Raw genomic sequence first — 20129 nt, forward strand, 5'->3', positions numbered from 1 at the left:
CCGGGATATTGGTTTGTTTGAACTCAGAGGGAGTGTCAGACACATTAAAAATGTTAACAGCTTAAAGTTGCAGTAGGGAACTTTTGACGCTCTAGTGGTTAATAAACAGAACTGCTTGCATCTTGCGGAAGAACATTGTAGCCGGAACCACTTCTCTCTGTTTATGTCTATGAAGAATCACAAAGGCACTGGGTTACTCCGCTGCGGTACCCCGAAGCAATCTAAAATAGTCAGAATATAAACACTTATTATAGGTGCACCCTAGTGATTCAGGACAAGCTAAAAACACGGTTTGGAAAATGGATTCATGGTGTACTCGCTTATTATATAAATTTTTCTACATTTTGAACACAAACAAAGTTATGGAACCGCAGCTCTGATTTGTTGATTTCTTACCGGGAGCGGTCCGTAACTGCAAATGGCAATAGGACCACTGGGAGGAGCCAGAGGAGCTTGGTTTTTTTCACAGATTATCTGTCTCATATTCTACTGTCAGGACATAATGACAGGTTTAACAAACATGAAAAAAATAGATATTTACAAAAGTTACCTACTGCAGCTTTAAGTCATTTGTGGATTAATGCTTATGCGAACCGTTTAAAACGATTCAGTTCGATTTGGTGAACTGGTTCAAGAAGATCTGGTTACATCGAGTGATTCTTTCGTGAACCGGATATCACTAAACTGCAGTATTTTGAAATCTCACAACAGACAATGAATAGAAGACAATGCTGAATAAAGTCGTAACTTTTGCTATTTTTGGACCTAAATGTGTTTTCGATGCTTCAAAAAACTCTAACTGACCCTCTGCTGTCACATGGACTACTTTGATGTTTTGGACATGGACAGTAGACCGTACACACAGTTTCAATGGAGGGACTGAGAGCTCTCGGACTAAATCTAAAATATCTTAAACTGTGTTCCAAAGATAAACAGAGGTCTCACAGGTTTGGAACGACATGAGGGTGAGTTATTAATGACATAATAATTTTTGGGTGAACTAACCCTTTAATGGAAGGACAAATACACATACTCAAGCTTTTAATACACAACCTTGTCATGTGCACAAACGTTTAATTGGCTTTCAGTAGACCGACTTCTATAGCCATAGACCATAGCCATAAACTTTCCCACCGCCCACTTTCTCAAATTAACTCAAATTAATTTGTAGATCACTTTCAAAAATCCCAGTGGGTACCAAATTATAGTATCAAAAGTAATATATAAACAGCCAAAAATACAAAAAAATGTAAAATAAGTGAAATATAATTTACATGACAAAAGCTAAAGAAAATGAAATAGAGGAGTGATACTGTATGTGACCCTCTAAACCAGTCATAAGTGATTTATTTTTCACTTTTATTTTTTTATTAGAATTGATCAATCATAATAAACATTATGTTTGGTTTGTTAGGATAGGACTATATTTGCCAGAGATACAACTTTTTGAAAAATCTGGAATCTGAGAGTGAAAAAAATAAATACAAATAATTTTATAAATAAATGGATAAATAAAAATAATGAGTAAATTGCTTTTAAAGTTGTCCAAATTAAGTTCTTAACAATGCATACTACTTTATTTCATTTATGGTAGGAAATCTACAAAGTATCTTCATGGAACATGATCTTTATTTAATATCCTCATTTTTTTTTTTTTTTTTTTGACATAAAAGAAGAAACGATCATTTAGACTCATACAATATACTGTTGGCTATTGCTACAAATATGTCAATGCTGCTATTTATGACTGGTTTTGTGCTCCAGGGTCACATATGGTCTCTAATATTGGCAATTTATGCTTACTCCTGCCACTATAGCTCTAACTTCCTTTTTACTAGTTCATTTAAACAATTTCCTCTCAGTCTCTTTTGTCAGATGACTGATGTTCTGATGAGCCAGCATATTTTTTTTCCCCTTTTCTTTGGTTTGTTTTTTTAAGCTGTCACCCTGACTGTGTACAGGTCAGAGTGTGACAGAGTGACTGATGGAGACCAACGTGGATGCACTTGAAGGAAAGGCCTCTGTATTCAGCCACGCAAACCCTCTTTATGACAACACCATGAAGCTCTATGAGGCAGAACGCTACGACTTTCAGCACAGTGGTAAGACAAAATGGCATTATACATATTAAAATATTTTAAAGGTTTAATCAAAACACAAGTCTAATACACAAATTCCTTAAAAAAAAAGAAAGAAAAAAAATAAAATCTCTGCTTTAAAAATTACTAAATGAAATAACAAATTGTGTAACTCAATACACAGCTTTCTGGAATTTTTCAATCTGATCATTTGTGAAATTCTGCAGTCTGCAGTTATTTCCTAATATTGACTGTCATCCATCGCAATGCTGTATATCAGTCTGCTGATCTGAGTAACTTAAACCTTAAACTTTTTTGTAAGTTTATTAGTTCTGTATTGTAATATTAGTGTTTGTACTGTCTGTTTGTTATAGAGCCAAAAACTAAGAAACCAGCGAAAAAACGTTACTGCTTTCCTGTTCTTGTACTGTTTTTCCTGATGCTGATTGGAATGAATTCTTTTCTGACCTATAAAGGTGAGATGTACCAGAAATAAAGTCACATTTAAAAAGCTATATATATATATATATATATATATATATATATATATATATATATATATATATATATATATATATATATATATATCCATACATACAAATTATCAAACCAAGTGGCACTTATTTAAAAGAAAATTAATAAAGGTAAACTTTACAAGCAAGTTTTACATTAGAAATAATTAAAGTATAGAGAAACTGCAATACATATTGTGACATTTTGAGGATGTGAAACATTACTGGATCATTTTGATAATTAAGAGAATGGAAATGATTTATTCCGTCATGATTGATTCACCCCTCAAGTTGTTCCAAACAGGTATAAGTTTCCTTTAGCTGCTGAAGACAAAAGAAGATTTCTCTGCACCTGTGCTTCCTTTGATAGGACCTTTATGTGAACTTCATACATGCACTAAAACACAAAATAAATAAAAAATAAATAAAAAATCACAAAACACCAGCTGATTAAAAAGACATTAAGTAAACATATATAAGATATTTTGTTATATAATACAATATATATATATATATATATATATATATATATATATATATATATATATATATATATATATATATATATATATATATATATATATATATATTAGCTTATTTTTTATGGCTAACACAGTGATTCTGCTTGATTTCTGTTGTTTCATTATTAAATCTGCTTCAGCATATGTTGTGTATTGTGTATAGTCTTCACTCTGGAGGCTTGGGTTCACCTTCACTGTACATCAGCTAATGCAAAAACAGAGGAACTCATGTCTGCTGAGGGATTCAAACTGGGTAGCTCCAGTTCAGATCAGGTACATACACCCATGCATTCATGTCTGTGATAAAAACACATGCACACATATATGCAGAGAAAGGCATATTTTGAGAGAACTGAAGTTTCTTTGTATGTCTTTTAATCAGGATTGTTTCTCCGATCTGTGTGGGAATGATGGGACTCTAGAGGAACTAAGGACTCAACTAAACCAGCTCAACATTAGTACACAAAGAGGTACACACAATCACACATTGGGTTTCCAAGTTTTATGGGGATATTTTATAGACATAATGATTTTCATACTGTACAAACTGTATTTTGTATCGCCTTATGCAAATCTTATCCCTTGAGATCACTATTTTTCTTTGTAATTTAAAGCCATGGTTTGTCCGCCTGGTCCATCTGGTCCACCTGGCAGACCTGGATTACAAGGTAACTTTTCCATGCCTTGAAAATATTGTCAATCAGTAACCCCCAACTTCTCTTTCACTCTCATTTAACGATAGTAACATTAGAAGAATGCTATAATAATAGTTAATAAGTGTGATGCTCATGATGAATTTGTCCAGTAATCTCTCTGCATGAGGCTTCCGGGTCATGGCACCAATGTAACAGGTCCTGCTCACACCACGGTAAACAGGATTCAAAATAGCGTTGTGAAGAGAGCACTAATCGTAAACATGTCCTTCAAGGGCAGAGGAGGGAGGTTTACCCACACAATTATTCTCAGTTTTTCTTCTCCATTACATTATTAATTGTGTTCCACATTACTTCGTTATTCCCAGAAGGACACCAAACATCTGTGAGGCATCCCAAATCAATAAAAACCTGTTCCCAGTTTAAAGGAATAAGAAATGCCAAGCAGGAGAAGCAGACCTCAGTGACTAGAATAGAATCAATCACTTCCCCCATTCCTTCACAATCTATGTGTTTTCAGCTCTCCCTGCTGGTCAAAAGAGACATATTCACTAAACTAAAGCTGCAATTTGACCTTTGGTGTCTTAGACCCTTTATCCCAACACGTGTGTGAATAGCTTTTTTGGCTTATTTTTTATGTCAGTATTTATACTCCAGTTGTGTTCTTTATCAGGTCCTCCTGGAATACCAGGGATACCTGGACAGAAAGGAGACACTGGTTCAAAAGGTTAGTTAGTTTTTTTATATTAGTATGAATTTTAGTCATATTAGTGTGAATTTGTGTGGGTGTAGCATTGTCTTGGCAAATAATTGCTAAAGCATACGCTGCTTTGCTGCACACAAGGAAAATGGTGCAAAGCAAAACAATGTTAATTGAAATATGAATTTTCTCTCTTTCAGGTCCGGTAGGTGAGGCAGGAGCGCCAGGTTTAAAAGGACAGAGAGGAGACCAGGGACTAGCAGGTGAAAGGGGCCCGGCTGGCATGACAGGTCCACCTGGTAATCACCTTCTCACTTTCACACAACTCTCACCCCATTTGGAACAGTATAGGAGATCCACAACTCTCTATGACTGTTAATTCTTTCTTCAGGTATTCCGGGATTGAAGGGGGATACAGGAGCGAGGGGAATAATAGGTGCTTCTTTATGATGATCAAAGACCATCTGAATAATTCATACCACAATAAAACACAAAATATGTGTTGTGGAAATGCCTTGCACATTTTTCCATGCTGTGAGAGTTTAAGTATTTCTTTAATGAAACCCTGTCTGATATTTTCTCTGTGCACACAAGGTTTGCCTGGGACTGACGGTCGTCGAGGTGCAGATGGAAATCCGGGTATCCAAGGAACACCAGGGCTTCGTGGACCACCAGGTATCATCTAAAATATTTGATAGCTTGTCTAGAGGAGCTAATTTTATAACCTGATGACCTGATTTTATTTTTTTTATTTTATTTTTTTGTCCATCTTCTTGTCCATCAGGAAAAGTGTATGTTTAATCCCTTAAAAAAGTATAGACACACCGCTCCTCAAGAAGTCTTAATCTATTTAGTCTGAACAAAACTAATATTGATGCTTGCCTTGATAAATACCACTAATAATAAACCCTGGTAAATGCAAGTCTTGTGTTCTATGTTTGACACTGTTTGACACATTGTAGTTGAATATTTTCATCCATAATCTCAATCATTTATACACTAAAATCTATCTTCCTCAGGTCTTAAAGGAGACCCAGGTGCCAAAGGTGAAAGAGGAGATAAGGGATCTTCAGGTTCTAGTGGTAAGAAAGCCCAGATTATTACCCAGATTGATTAAATTTTCCAATGTGTCAAACAGGCCTATATGTCTGAGGTTATTAACATAGCCAGTCTAAGGACTATTGCCATAAAATATGGTATAATCATTCATATAACTGCATAGCAGCTTCACTCCGGAATCCATTACATAGAAGACACACATAATCAGTAGAATATATGTGTAGACTTTGTAATCCGATTTCAATTATTATTATTTTCATTGATAATAATTTCCTATTGTTCTACAGATAGTATTTACTTCCAGAGATCAGTTTTTCCTCACAAGTATACATTGTATAATCATAGTATCTTTGTTTTGAGGCAGAGTGGTGTATCTTCAATTTCTGAAATCTGATCATCCCCGATTCATTTGTGCCCTTACCTGTTTTTGGTTGATCTTTAGGGTCTCGTGGTCTGATGGGACCTACTGGTCTGCAAGGACCGCCTGGAGAAAAAGGTTCACCTGGACCAAAGGGAGACACTGGTGTTGGCCTTCCAGGTATTGTAGAAGTCCTAAGGACACATGCACATAAGAGTGATACATGGCATTATGCCATTTTTTATGGGCAAATAATTGTTTTCAGGGCGCCCAGGACAACAGGGACAAAAGGGAAGTCAAGGATTGTCAGGTAATCTAAAAACAAACACATAAACTGGGGATAAAAACTGAGTTTATATCATATAGCTGTCATCAGAGTTTGATGTTACATATAGGTGTCCCTGGACCCCGAGGTCCAACTGGAGAAAAGGGCAGTAAAGGTGATTCGGGTGAGTTTGTTAAAAATATTATTATTGATAAGAAATCAACTCTGTTTGTTTCTTGAATTTACTTAATCTTATCCTTTTGTCTATCTTTTAGGCCTAAGGGGACCTCAAGGTATGGTTTGGTGCATTTTGGGCACATCTGTAATATCATGCACAGCATCTGTGTGATTATTAAACTGTTTGTGGGTAAATTAATTGTATCTAAATGTATTATGGTCATAAACAGGTCTTAAGGGAGAGAAGGGTGATGTAGGACCCCGGGGTGCCCCCCCTGGTAATTATTCTTTAAATACTTATGCATACTACTGTGTGTAGAGTTTATTCAATCAAATAATTCAAATAAAAGATTATTGTATTGTTTTTGGAGGTTCTATTTGAATAACTTTGTCTCACATATGTGTATTTGTCATTAGCGGTGGTTCGTTTAGTGGGAACTTCCAGCCGAGGAAGAATCGAAGTGTTTCATGAAAATGTCTGGGGAACGGTGTGTGATGACAGCTTTGACACTGCGGATGGTTTGGTGGTGTGTAAGATGTTGGGTTTCCAGAGGGCCACTCAGGTGTTCACAGCCGGTGCAGGTGATATATCCATCTATGGTTAAGAGGTTTTGGTTAATGGTTCGGGGGTTTACAGGCTATGGTTTCCAAAATACTCTCACAATGGTCTGCTGTGTATCTGCTGCAGGAACTGGTCAAATCTGGTTGGACGAGGTGAGATGTACCGGAAATGAGAGGAGCATTTTTGACTGTCCACATGCAGGAATGGGAGTTAACAACTGTAACCACGGCGAAGATGTGGGAGTTAGCTGTGCCTGAATAAAAAGAAAGAAAACTTCTCACACCAAGAACTAATTTTTGCTCCTTGACTTTTTTTCAGCTGGTGTTTATGTGATTTTTTAGTGGATGTAAAAAGTCAGTTCTCCTCACACATATTGCAGTCATCAAATCATCTATATTGCACTAATGTTAGAAAGAGTTGTATCATGAGACCAAACTTCTTTTTGTCAATGTTATGCTTGAAAAGTGTGCATGGTGTCAAGGCAGCAACATCAGAGTGGGATTTATATGTGCAAATATTTTTTAGCCTATATACAATATGAATGTATAAACACCACAACAAACTCATTCATGCAAATTGTGCTATCCTAAAACTCTCCTAACTCAAAACTTACACACAGCAAAATAAAGAGCTTAATTTTTAATTTAAAATGTGTCATGTCTTGGTTTCTGTACAGTCAACAATCTATGGCTCTCTCACGTACCTTCTTTAAATCTTGCATTTTGGATCCAAGAGACACTAATCAACAATTATCATTCAGAGGGTGTCTCTGATCCTGTTCTCCTCTCCAGGGACCTCGTCTCTCCAGTCCTTCCCTTCACTTCCCTCATTAGCTGTCGGACCCTGGGTAAAGGAAGGGTGGGCTTGGGTGTGAGGTCTTTTGAAGGGGTGAGAGGCCACACTAATAAATAAATGATGCAGTAAGTGATGGTACTAATAATGAGAGAGGAACAGATATGTTAGCATTTATAAAGAGCTCCGGTCCACTGGGAGTGAGATGCTTATTAGCTTAACTGGGAGACTCTCACTCAAGGCTTTTTTTTTAATTGAACCCGAATCTGAGATCTGATCAAAACCAAAATGTATCACTTACAGACAATAATTGCTATTCTAGCCATTTGCAAAAAAAAAAAAAAAAAATACATGTTGACAGATATGCACCTACAATAGGAGCCTAAGAACCATAGACTCCACTGTGTGGACTTCTAAAATATCTTTTATGTTTGTTTTTACAAATGATAATGTGGCTACGGAGTAAAATTTGTTTTCTGTGCAACAAGTGGGGTCAATAAACACAAAGGTTTAACAAAAACTTTAGAATCCTGAAAACGTTCATTGAACCTTAAAACTTGTGCAACATAAGAAAGCATTTTATTTACTTAGGAAGGTTTTTTTTTTTTTTTTTTTTTTTGAGAGAGAGAGATAGAGAGAGAGAGAGTAAATAAGGAAGTATAACTGCTGAGGTTTCTGTAAAAGTTGCAGATGCATGTTTATATGTGGGTGTGGATAATCATTGTGCTGTAAACAGAGAGGCAGCATAGAGACAGTGCTTGATAAAAACCTGCTGACCAGAATGTTCAGAATTTCCTAATCCACCAGATCTGAGCATTTATGCCCTGTTTCTGTTAAGTTAGCTATTCATGCACTCTCAGAAAAAAAGGTACAAAATCTAACCTTTTCAAAAGGGACACTTTTGTACCTTTGAAGTACTGATATGTACAATTTAGGTTATTACATGTATCTTTAATGTACCAATATGGACTCTTTAGGTACAAGGTTGTGCCTTTTTAAAATGTACCACCCCAGTAACAGCTTTTGTACCTTTTTTTTCTGAGTGTGTGGTTTCAGTTCAATTCAATTCAATTCAAGTTTATTTGTATATCGCTATGGACTTACAATACAAATCGTTACAAAGCAACTTTACAGAAAATTATGTTTCTATAATATTTAGTAGTAGCTAGTAGTTTGTGCACATTTGACAGGATTTTAGAAAAAATAAAAATAATAATAATAATACAAGACGTAGTCAGCTAGACGATGAACTATCAATATTATTAATTAAGTTATTATATGATGCAGTCACACATTTAGCAATAATTGTTAGTTCTGTTTGTTGATTCAGGGTTGGCATCATCTGAGGTCCTCTGAGGGTCAGCATCATCTCTTCTCAGGTGTTCTGGATCCAGACTGGAGCTTGTGTAAATCCTAGTTACCACGGGATGTAAATCCCATGGCGAAACATAGAAACAAAATAGAGACATCATTAGCATAGCTGCTGATCCAACAAAGTAAAATTAGTTTAACCCAAGCTAATGAATAAAAATGCACCTTTAATCAGATGCAACTACACTCACAATTTAAAAGATACATTATTCGTACGCTTGGAGAAAGAGATGTGTTTTTAATCTAGATTTAAACAGAGAGAGTGTGTCTGAACCCCGAACATTATCAGGAAGGCTATTCCAGAGTTTGGGAGCCAAATGTGAGAAAGCTCTACCTCCTTTAGTGGACTTTGCTATCCTAGGAACTACCAAAAGTCCAGCGTTTTGTGACCTTAGGGTGCGTGATGGGTTGTAGCGTGGTAGAAGGCTAGTTAGGTATGGAGGAGCTAAACCATTTAGGGCCTTATAGGTAAGTAATGATAATTTGTAACTGATACGGAACTTAATAGGCAGCCAGTGCAGAGACTGTAAAATTGGGGTAATATGATCATATTTTCTTGACCTCGTAAGGACCATTTTGGACTACCTGTAGCTTGTTTATTGACGAAGCAGGACAACCACCTAGAAGTGCATTACAATAGTCCAGTCTAGAGGTCATGAATGCATGAACTAACTTTTCTGCATCAGAAACAGATAACATGTTTCGTAGCTTGGCAATGTTTCTAAGATGGAAGAATGCAGTTTTTGTAACATTGGAAACGTGATTTTCAAAAGACAAATTGCTGTCTAATATAACACCCAGATTTCTGACGGTAGAGGAAGTAACAGTACATCCGTCTAGTTGCAGATTATAATCTACAAGATTCTGTGTAGTGTTTTGTGGTCCAATAATTAATATCTCTGTCTTATCCGAATTTAATTGGAGAAAATTATTTGTCATCCAATCTTTTACATTTTAACACACTCTGTTAGCCTAGATAATTGGGAAGTTTCGTCTGGTCTTGTTGATATATATAGCTGAGTATCATCAGCATAACAGTGGAAGCTAATTCCGTATTTTCTAATAATATTACCAAGGGGCAACATGTATATTGAAAATAGAAGGGGACCTAGGACGGATCCTTGTGGCACTCCATATTTTACTGATGATAAATGCGATGACTCCCCATTTAAGTAAACAAAATGGTAGCGATCGGACAGGTAGGATCTAAACCATCTTAGAGCCTGCCCTTGAATAACTGTATAGTTTTGTAATCGATCTATGAGTATGTCATGAACTATGGTGTCGAACGCAGCACTAAGATCAAGTAAGACTAGAAATGAGATGCAGCCTTGATCTGACGCAAGGAGCAGGTCACTTGTAATTTTAACAAGTGCAGTTTCTGTGCTATGGTGGGGCCTAAAACCTGACTGAAATTCTTCATACAGATCATTTTTATGCAGGAAGGTGCTCAATTGAGCAGACATTTTCAAAAATTTTAGACATAAATGGAAGATTTGAAATAGGCCTATATTTTACCAGTACACTAGGATCTAGTTTTGGTTTCTTAATAAGAGGCTTGATAACCGCCAGCTTGAATGGTTTTGGGACGTGACCTAAAGATAATTACGAGTTAATGATATTGAGAAGCGGTTCTTCGGCTACAGGTAACAGCTCTTTCAGTAATTTAGTGGGTGCAGGATCTAATAAACATGTTGTTGGTTTAGATACAGTGATAAGTTTATTTAGCTCTTCCTGTCCTATATTTGTAAAGCACTGCAGTTTATCTTTGGGTGTGATGGATGAAACTGAAGTGTTTTACACGCTGTAGAATCTACATTCGCTATTGTATTTCTAATGTTATCTATTTTATCAGTGAAGAAATTCATAAAGTCATTACTATTTAACGTTGGTGGAATATTTGAATCAGGTGTCATCTGGTAATTTGTTAACTTAGCCACTGTGCTAAATAAAAACCTTGGATTGTTTTGGTTATTTTCTATGAGTTTGTGTATATGCTCTGCCCTAGCAGTTTTTAGAGCCTGTCTATAGCTGGACATACTGTTTTTCCATGCAATTCTAAAAACTTCCAAGTTAGTTTTTCTCCATTTGCGTTCAAGACTACGAGTTACTTTCTTGAGAGAGTGAGTATTACTGTTATACCATGGTACAGTACGTTTTTCTCTAACCTTTTTCAATTTGATCGGGGCAACAGCTTCTAATGTATTAGAGAAAATAGTGCCCATGTTGTCAGTAATTTCGTCTAATTCATGTGTATTTTTGGGTACACAGAGCAGTTGAGATAGATCAGGCAGGTTATTTGCGAATCTTTCTTTAGTGGCTGGAACAATAGTTCTGCCCAGACGGTATCGCTGAGACATATAGTTAATATCAGTTATACGCAGCATGCACGATACAAGGAAATGGTCTGTAATATCATCACTTTGAGGTACAATATCTATAGCAGTTAGATCGATTCCATGAGATATAATTAAATCTAGTGTTTGATTAAAACGATGAGTGGGCCCGGTGACATTTCGCTTGACTCCAAAGGAGATTATTAGGTCAATAAACGCAAGTCCTTAAAAATCATTTGCATTATCAACATGAATATTAAAATCTCCCATGATTAGCGCCTTATCAGCTGTAACTAGAAGGTCTGAGAGGAAATCTGCTAATTCTTTTAGGAATTCTGTATATGGCCCTGGTGGTCTATACACAGTAGCCAGAGCAAGAGATACATTAGATTTCTTTTGCATGTCTGACAGAGTAACATTTAGCAGAAGTATTTCAAAAGAGTTAAACCTGTATCCTGTTTTCTGGGTAACACTGAGAATATCACTATATATTGTTGCAACACCCCCGCCACGGCCAGTCTGACGGGGCTCATGCTTATAACAGTAGTTTGGTGGAGTAGACTCATTTAGACCAAAATAATCATTTTGTTTTAGCCAGGTTTCAGTCAAGCAGAGTAAATCAAAACTATTATCTGTGATCATATAATTTACAATAACTGCTTTTGGTGTGAGTGATCTAATATTTATGAGCCCAAATTTTAAAAATTGTTTTTGTTAATTTACTTTACATTTTTCTGGTTTAATTACGATAAGATTTTTTCTAGATCCTACATTATATTTATATTTTGACCTCACTATTCGGGGAACAGACACAGTCTTAATCGTTTTTACAGCGCAACGGGTGGAACAAAACTCATCATAATAGTTATCTGAGAATTGTCTTGCTAGTCACATGGAGTGAAGTGTCCTGGTCTGGAGATGTTGTCAGAGAGAAGCTCCGCTCCGACTCTGCTGGGGTGTAATCCATCAGCGCGAAACAGCCTAGGACGCTCCCAGAAAAGATTCCAGTTATTAACAAATAGCAGTTTCTGTTCTTTAGTCAGGGGATTTTTTTTTTTTTTTTTTTTTTGTCGGGCCACCATCTTTAGGACTTTGCATAACTTCTCCTTGCTGATGATTAACCAAAATAACACTTCACCAACAAATATCCATCTGAAACACCTGGCCTGGATGCCTGTGTACTCACTTTCTGAATCATCCGGACCAGAAGCAACAGCTGTAACTTACTGACACTGCTGCATCCAAGCCGGACTCGCCAGACTTTAAATTCTATATCTACTGTACAGCTCATTAATATTTCATTTTAAATTTATAAGGTTACCTAGACAAACTTTTACTTTCATTTATATAGACACATGCATACCAGGTCTTAGTGTCTGTAAGGGTTTCAAGATTGTAGATAACACTAACACTACATCAGCCAACTAGAAAAGTGCCTCTCAAACCTTTCCTGGGAACATATTGAATCAATATTTAACCTCAGAACTATCTCAAAATTGCTGAAGTCTGATTTTGTGGTGGCTGTGCTTTCAAAGTAAATTATTATAATGTCAATTCGAGTGATGAAGGGATTTGAAACTCCAACGCTATCTCATGACCAGTTCGTACATTTTTACGAGGTGACTAATTCGTACGAATTCGTACAGCCTCACTTGTACGTTAATGCAAAAACTGACATCAAAAAGTCCGAGAGTAACCTCTGTGTCTTAGCAGCCACATCCTATTAGAGTCTGTTTTGTCCTGAGCAAGATGTGAGACAATATGATGCTTCATATCGCAAACAACAATACAATGTGTACTCTATGGGTGTTATGCAGTGATATACTGTTTTGCGAACTGGTGGTCAGCTATTATTAAGTTGTGTACTGCTGTATGTTTCTATTAGCCAATTAAAATCCAAGAGCTTTTTATACTACTCTATTATTATTGCCATATTTAAGCAGGACTATGTATCAGTGTGTTTGTTACATTGCTGATTTAACCCTTTTTTTAACCTTGTAGCTAAAAAGTATTAGGATATGAACCCATTTTCTAAAATGTCATGTTTTACTCTATAACACGTTATTTTGTGGAAGGTCTCATTTGGGCAGTGCTGGCATCATTTCAGAGTTTCACTCTCAGTATCTAATAAACAGTTATAAATTTTATTATGCAAGTATAATTTTTCCTGAAGAGACCCATGACCTCTTTGTTAGATTTTTTGTCTTTGTTCTGCATTATGAGTTACTGCAGAACTAATGCTAATTTCAAAAAGTTGTTAACTTCCACCCATTTAATTGACTAGTTTCATTTCCCTTTCTGCTTCCTGAACCCTGAATTATACTTATTTATTTAATCTGACTTCCTTTCCATTTCATTATTAGGATGAACTATGGTGATTTTAAATGTCTCATTGTGTAAATTCAACAGTGAAATGTTTAATCACAACATGCATTTAAGTGTGTATTATTTGATAATTTAAATTGGAATTAATCCAAGGGTAAAAACCTTACAACATGTTTAGCTGAGTACTAGACTATAGTGCAAAGTATGTAAAACATCTTAGGTACAATGGAATGAGTGACTCAAATTCACAAGTGTCGGTATGTCAAATCACCCCAGAGAGAAAGTCAATATGGCCTAAAAATAATTTAATTAATCTTAGGCTGTGCTTAATAGACATAATCTTTTGACTGTATTCAATTTTTTTCTCTTTTTTTTCTTTTTTTTTATTACTTTTTATAAAATTATTATTATTATTATTATTATTATTATTATTATTATTATTATTATTATTATTATTATTATTATCATTATTATTATTTAAGAAAAATAGTAGGCCTACTTTGTTATGTTATTAAAAAAAACTGAAGATTTAAAATCTGTCGCAATATAGGCTACTCACGTGAAATTGAGTTAATAGTTAGTTCTTAGTTTAGGGAAAGTTCTTGCTATAATCGTCTTGGTGAACAGGATAAAACTTTTATGTGGACGTCTACAGATGAACACAATCAGGTCTTTGACTGCCCTCTGTTGGTGTAGAGATATATGACGAACAGCGTAGTTTATGCTTTAGTCGGTGAAGGAAATAACATATTAATTACGGTCCAGCTTGGTTAATCAAGTTAAATAAGCGCTTCAGTGCTATCATCCGCTGGTCGTTGATGTTTTTCCCTGGTCTTACTTTAATGCAGCAGGGGAAAGTGTTTAGACAGCAGAAGAAAACAGCTTAAAGAGAGAATCATTAACTAAATGCACTTTGTTAACGCCAATCATTTACGCGCTTATTTAGAAATCACTAACAGTCGCATGTTTTCTTGTAAAATTGTTTACATTATAGTGAATAGGTCTAAAATATGATTCATGTTCATATTTATGCCATTCATGATTTTTTTTTTACCATCCTTTTTTATTATCACATAGAATACAGTAAATGAATTTGCAATGATCAAAATGCATTTACACATCATGCCTTCTTGTGTTTGAAAACAGTGAAATCAGAATCACGCATTACCTCGCGAGCTCTGATTCACTTCAGAACTAGCGTCAGTATTCGAACTGGCCACGAGAGGACGCAGAATACAGCTTCAGATCCTCCACACTCTCCACACTCTTTAGTCATATTCATCGAGGTCAACCTTGTATGCAAGACCAGCAAACAGATCATCATTTTTTGTTCAAAGTGATGCCATTATATATTCTGCTGATGGTCTGCTAAAACTAGTCTTACAACCAGGAGACTCTGAACATGTTGCATGAGGGATGTTTTAGGTCTGTTCAAATGTATCCAATTGTATAATATCTCAGACATGATAGTGCGGGTAGCCTATATGTCACAGTAGATACACTAATAGATAAGTAGCTATTGTTACAATAACACTTTTTAAAAAAGTAAAAGTTAATAACACCAAATGTTTTAAACTAGTTGTCTTTAATGCTCTGAACTTTCATAAAGAGATTATGACACTGTGTTTTTTTTCAGTCTTGGGATATGATGGCACAACAAGTCAGGCGTTTAGTGGCCTAATTTATTAACTTAAGCCTATTCCTTACTATAACTGTGGAAACGTAGGTCAAAGTCGTTATGGAATAGAACAGAACATTATATGAACACCTCTGAACGGTCCACATCTGTTCTGTGAGCATGAGACGCACATTCTTCACACATGACTAAACGCATGTGCTCTGCCCCACTGCAGTGTGTGGACCCCAAGGGGCCTCCCACTTTAACACGGTAACAATATCTGTGATCGTTACTCGCTGTCTACTTTTACACACCTTTCCATGTTCCAAATGTCTAAACGGAATGGCAAGAACTCTGAAGAAGGCCTCGGCCTATATACGAAGCATGTTAACCAAGAAAAAAATAAAGATTACATGCTTTGTTACTGTCTCATCGCATTTTGCAGGTCACAACAGGTCCCATATAGGCTTATTCAGCCTGAATTTTAAATTCTATTTACTTTAAATAAATACCCACTGACATTCAGAAAGATTTATAGTTATAGCTTGTGTTTAAAATACCACAAATTAAGGATAAGGATTTTCTTATTTACAAATTCTCGAAGATACATGATATGTTGGGATATGGTCTGGTTATAATTATAGTTTGTTAAACTGTAAATTAAATAAATAAATAAATTGACACTAAAGCAGAGCACAACCTATAAGGAGCTATTCAGTGAATTAAGCAGGGGTCGTTTACATTTTGCTTAACTATGAAAAAATACATTCATCATATTTTTTACTAAAGCTGTGCCACGTGAGCGGTAGAATTAATCACAGAACATTTAGCTGTCAATTAAGGCGTTTATGCAAATAGAGCTTTTGGTAAGCCAAGCCTCATCAGGACGTTCAGAGCTGGTTTGATGAAGCGCTTCTCGCGTGCTTTGTGGCAGGCGCTTTTAGCTGTGCTGTATGATGAACGCCCAACTGATCGCGGTGAATGCACGCTAATTAAAACCTATAAATTATATTTTTAAAGGAGCTCTTAAGGCGCGTCTTGCGAGAGCGATAGTGGAGCATTCAGCCATTTGCCGCCTCACAATAGCGCGCTCTCCAGAATGAGCCGGCAATAGCCCTAATTATAAATTAATTAAGTGCAAACAGATAATTCTCGCGATAAGTGTTTAAAGCACCCAAATATTGAGAACGAGGCTATATAGCCTATGCCAGTCTGGCTTCACTCGTCCTGAATGAGATCTAAATTAAATACTAACGTAGGCTATTATTTACACAGTGACGTAGCCTACGCACTAGTTTTAGTAGGCAACATATTAGTAGCCTATTTATAAAATTAAGAACAAGCATGTAGTTTAAATTTAAATTAGAGATTCAATTAGTAGCCTATATTTAAATACCCTATAGGTTACAGCAACATAGAAGTGGTAATTATTGTTTCATCAGAATTTATTTCTTTTTTTAATTTAGGCTAAATTAAGGCATTTGGAGAAAATTATATGCAGAAAACGCATTTGGCTTTAAATATGAAGTAGGCCAGTTCTATATTTTCGCAAATTGTTTTGTGATAGGTTTTCCATTTCTATTTATTGTCTTATTAATGTTTTTAACTATTTCTTCTCATAGTCTGTACACAGCTGAATTTATTCGAATATTTCTGTTTCATTTTAAGCGTGGAGGCAGATTTCAGCTACCAGAGCAAGAGCACTCTGTGTCGTTGGATATCTGTGCGCACAGGCGCGGAACGGAATTGGACGCTGACACACGTGGCAAAGAGCTCCTTTGTCATGGATAGGCTCCCCTCTCATCTATGTGATCTGATGTGTTTCCGGTTAGTGGCCACTAAGAGTGGTTGTGCACGAGCAGAGTCCCAGAATAAGAGGTGTCAAACTGAGGTCTGGCAATGCGGAGGGTGTAGGGAAGCCGCGCACCGTGCGCTGTCAGTCCTATCCAAAGTGACAGCACGAAAGCGTTATCTCTCCACTAAATGTCAACAAGTTGACTTAAAATGCACTCACTTTCGCGGGAAATTAGCGCGTTGTCATGGATCCCTAGATAACATTGTCCAGTGTTTCGTTAGTCTATATTTGGAACGGAACAGGTTACAATCCAACCACTGGAGCGAATATCAAAGAGGGGAGCTGTTATGGAAGAGCAGCGGGGTCAGAGCGAAGATGACAGCCTGCCCTCTCCACCTCTGCTCCCGCTGCAGGCTGCGCACCACGCGCACACAACCACCAACTTTTTCATCGACAACATCCTCAGACCGGACTTCGGCTGCAGACGGGAGCATTGTCCAACTGTCCCTGGCACTCTTTGTCCGGATTCCAGCTGCAGTGCCGACAGTGTTTCATCTTCTGCCTCGTCCACCGTCTCGTCTCCAGCCAGCAGAAGGCATTCCAAGACCGACAGAGGGGAAGCAGCGAAATCTGGGCTCGTCTCGGCGTCACCCGTTGCTCTGAATAGCTCAGGTGAAACCTCCTCGCCCAGTAAGGACACTCAACAGCTTCTGTGGCCCGCCTGGGTTTACTGCACGAGATACTCTGATCGACCTTCATCTGGTAAGGCACCTGGTATAATATAATGCACTTTATAATACTAATAACAAAAATAATACTCTTCATTGTGTTTACGCCATATGTGTGTGTTTTTTTTTTTTTTTTTGCATGAAACAAAAGCAGGAAAATTAACTTATGAATATCGTAGAAATCTTCCAGCTGACACACTCCATAATCATTGAAAAAATAATGCCTCGTGTTCATCATCCAGACAAATCTACCAAGTTATGAAACATAAAATATTTCATAAATTTTCTTATTTTATCCTATCTTTATTTGTTTCGTTTTATAGCATGCACGATCCAGACATAACACTCCCCGATGGTTTCCAAGGAATTAAGATTTACATTTTCTAACCTATATATTAATAAATAAACGTCGTTTAGCCTAATAATAAACGTTCAATGTTTACAAGATAATTACATAATAACTAATATTGCCCAGTAAATATTTTTAAGTTGAAATGGACAAAATTATCCGTTTTAATAAAACAGAAAACAATATCTAAATAAAATCTGTTGAGTGTGACATATCTCGCATTTTTGCTTTGAGGCTGTGATTTTAAGTTTATTGTAGTAACTAATTATTATTATTATTATCATTATTCTTATTATTATTTAGTCTACAATATCAAATTTTTCTTATAGCGTATGTCGATTTATTTTAATGTCGTAAATGTGATCCCCCTTGGTTTTCTCAATTCACCGTTCAAATTTGAAATAAATAAATACATTCAGGAGCACTAGACGTCAAAACGAATTTAGTTTATGTATTTATTTTTTATTGTATTATTATTATTTATGTATTTATTTATTGCAACATAACAACAATGTAGGCCAGTTCAAATGCTGAACTGTTCCTCTGTTCATGTGTTGTAATGGCCTACTTTTATGTGTAGAACTTTAATTATTATTTTCCAACAAACTGAAGCAACAATTCGCGTAGCTTATATTTTATATTTATATGTATTTATTTATTGGACAGGGCCAGCATAGTTAGTTCTGTAGTCCAGGTCTGTTCTTAAAAGGTAACATACATTTATAAAAAAAAAATATTATTTTAAAAGTTCTAAGAATTTTGATGCTTATTTATTCTAGTGATCACAGACAACAAAACTCAATACTCACGCCACTGCCCTTTTGTGTGTATAGTGCAAAATGGCTTTGGCATTTAATGAGATGGTTGATATTCATGGATTCGTCTCATTGTTGTCTCCACACAAGGCCCAAGGACCCGGAAATTGAAAAAGAAGAAAAACGAGAGCGAGGATAAACGACCCAGAACGGCGTTCACAGCTGAGCAGCTCCAGAGACTGAAGGCAGAGTTCCAGGCGAGCCGCTACATCACGGAGCAGCGGAGGCAGGCCCTGGCGCGCGACCTCAAGCTCAACGAGTCGCAGATTAAAATCTGGTTCCAGAACAAACGAGCTAAGATCAAGAAAGCCACCGGATTCAAGAACGGCCTGGCAATGCAGCTAATGGCGCACGGACTGTACAACCATTCCACCACCACCGTTCAAGAAGAAGACGAAAACTAGCAAAGACAGAAACAGAGAGAGAGAGGACAGGGGAGAACCGGGGAGTGAGATAAGTGTGGAAGACAAAAACTCACATTACTTGACCAGACGTTATAAAAGGATATTATAGCTACTTTATCAGCCTGTTTGGACAATCGGCTGGTTTTTTACAATACAAATATGAGGAACCAGGCCTCATTAAGATTTGAGGATGCTATTAAAATCTAATGGATCGCGCTGGTTTGTTGTTTTAAATCTATTACCAGTCAAAGTAGACACTTTACATTTTATCTAAATGCCGTTTTTTCTTCTTCTTCTTCTTTTTTTTTTGTGTGCTGTTAAAAGCCATATTTCTTCGTGCCAAAGATGTTATTCGATTAAAGTAGATAACATTTTCTTTGATGATGGGATTTAGGATATAGATGGGAGACTTTTCTGATATCAGATATTATTCTTTGCAAAATATTTAATACTGTATTCAAATAAACCTCTTTTGTACATACAAAACGTGGCGTCTAATTTTCTCCGTATTTTGCCCTACAGCTGCATTTTTTTTTTAAATTTTTTATTTATTTATTTATGTATTTATTTATTTTTATTTTTTGTCTTGCACCGTGAATCAGAAACGGAGCTCCGAAGTCATCAAACCTGCGTCGTCAAATTCGTTTCCCAAGCTTCTCACAATAAAACGACTCTCAGCTAGCCTTTTTTACTGTTTATCTGTTATGTATG

At 36.3% G+C, this 20129-nt stretch overlaps 2 protein-coding genes across 2 annotated transcripts; both read left to right on the forward strand.

The window, feature by feature from the left end:
* Positions 1-1871: 1871 nt before the first annotated feature.
* On the forward strand, positions 1872-7535 carry LOC127965459 (macrophage receptor MARCO). Its single transcript, XM_052566272.1, has 17 exons — positions 1872-2102; positions 2453-2554; positions 3275-3384; positions 3494-3581; positions 3726-3779; positions 4438-4491; positions 4665-4763; positions 4856-4900; positions 5059-5139; positions 5484-5546; positions 5966-6061; positions 6147-6191; positions 6277-6330; positions 6422-6439; positions 6554-6601; positions 6741-6905; positions 7012-7535. Exons 1-17 carry the CDS (start codon positions 1985-1987, stop codon positions 7140-7142), a joined length of 1371 nt encoding a protein of 456 aa, XP_052422232.1. The 5' UTR covers positions 1872-1984; the 3' UTR covers positions 7143-7535.
* A 9608-nt stretch (positions 7536-17143) lies between these two features.
* Positions 17144-19895, forward strand: en1a (engrailed homeobox 1a). Its single transcript, XM_052566252.1, has 2 exons — positions 17144-17884; positions 19105-19895. The coding sequence occupies exons 1-2, from the start codon at positions 17470-17472 to the stop codon at positions 19416-19418; spliced, it is 729 nt and encodes a 242-aa protein (XP_052422212.1). The 5' UTR covers positions 17144-17469; the 3' UTR covers positions 19419-19895.
* The last annotated feature ends 234 nt before the right edge of the window (positions 19896-20129 follow it).

Source organism: Carassius gibelio, chromosome B9, assembly GCF_023724105.1.
Source record: "Carassius gibelio isolate Cgi1373 ecotype wild population from Czech Republic chromosome B9, carGib1.2-hapl.c, whole genome shotgun sequence".
NCBI lineage: Eukaryota > Metazoa > Chordata > Actinopteri > Cypriniformes > Cyprinidae > Carassius > Carassius gibelio.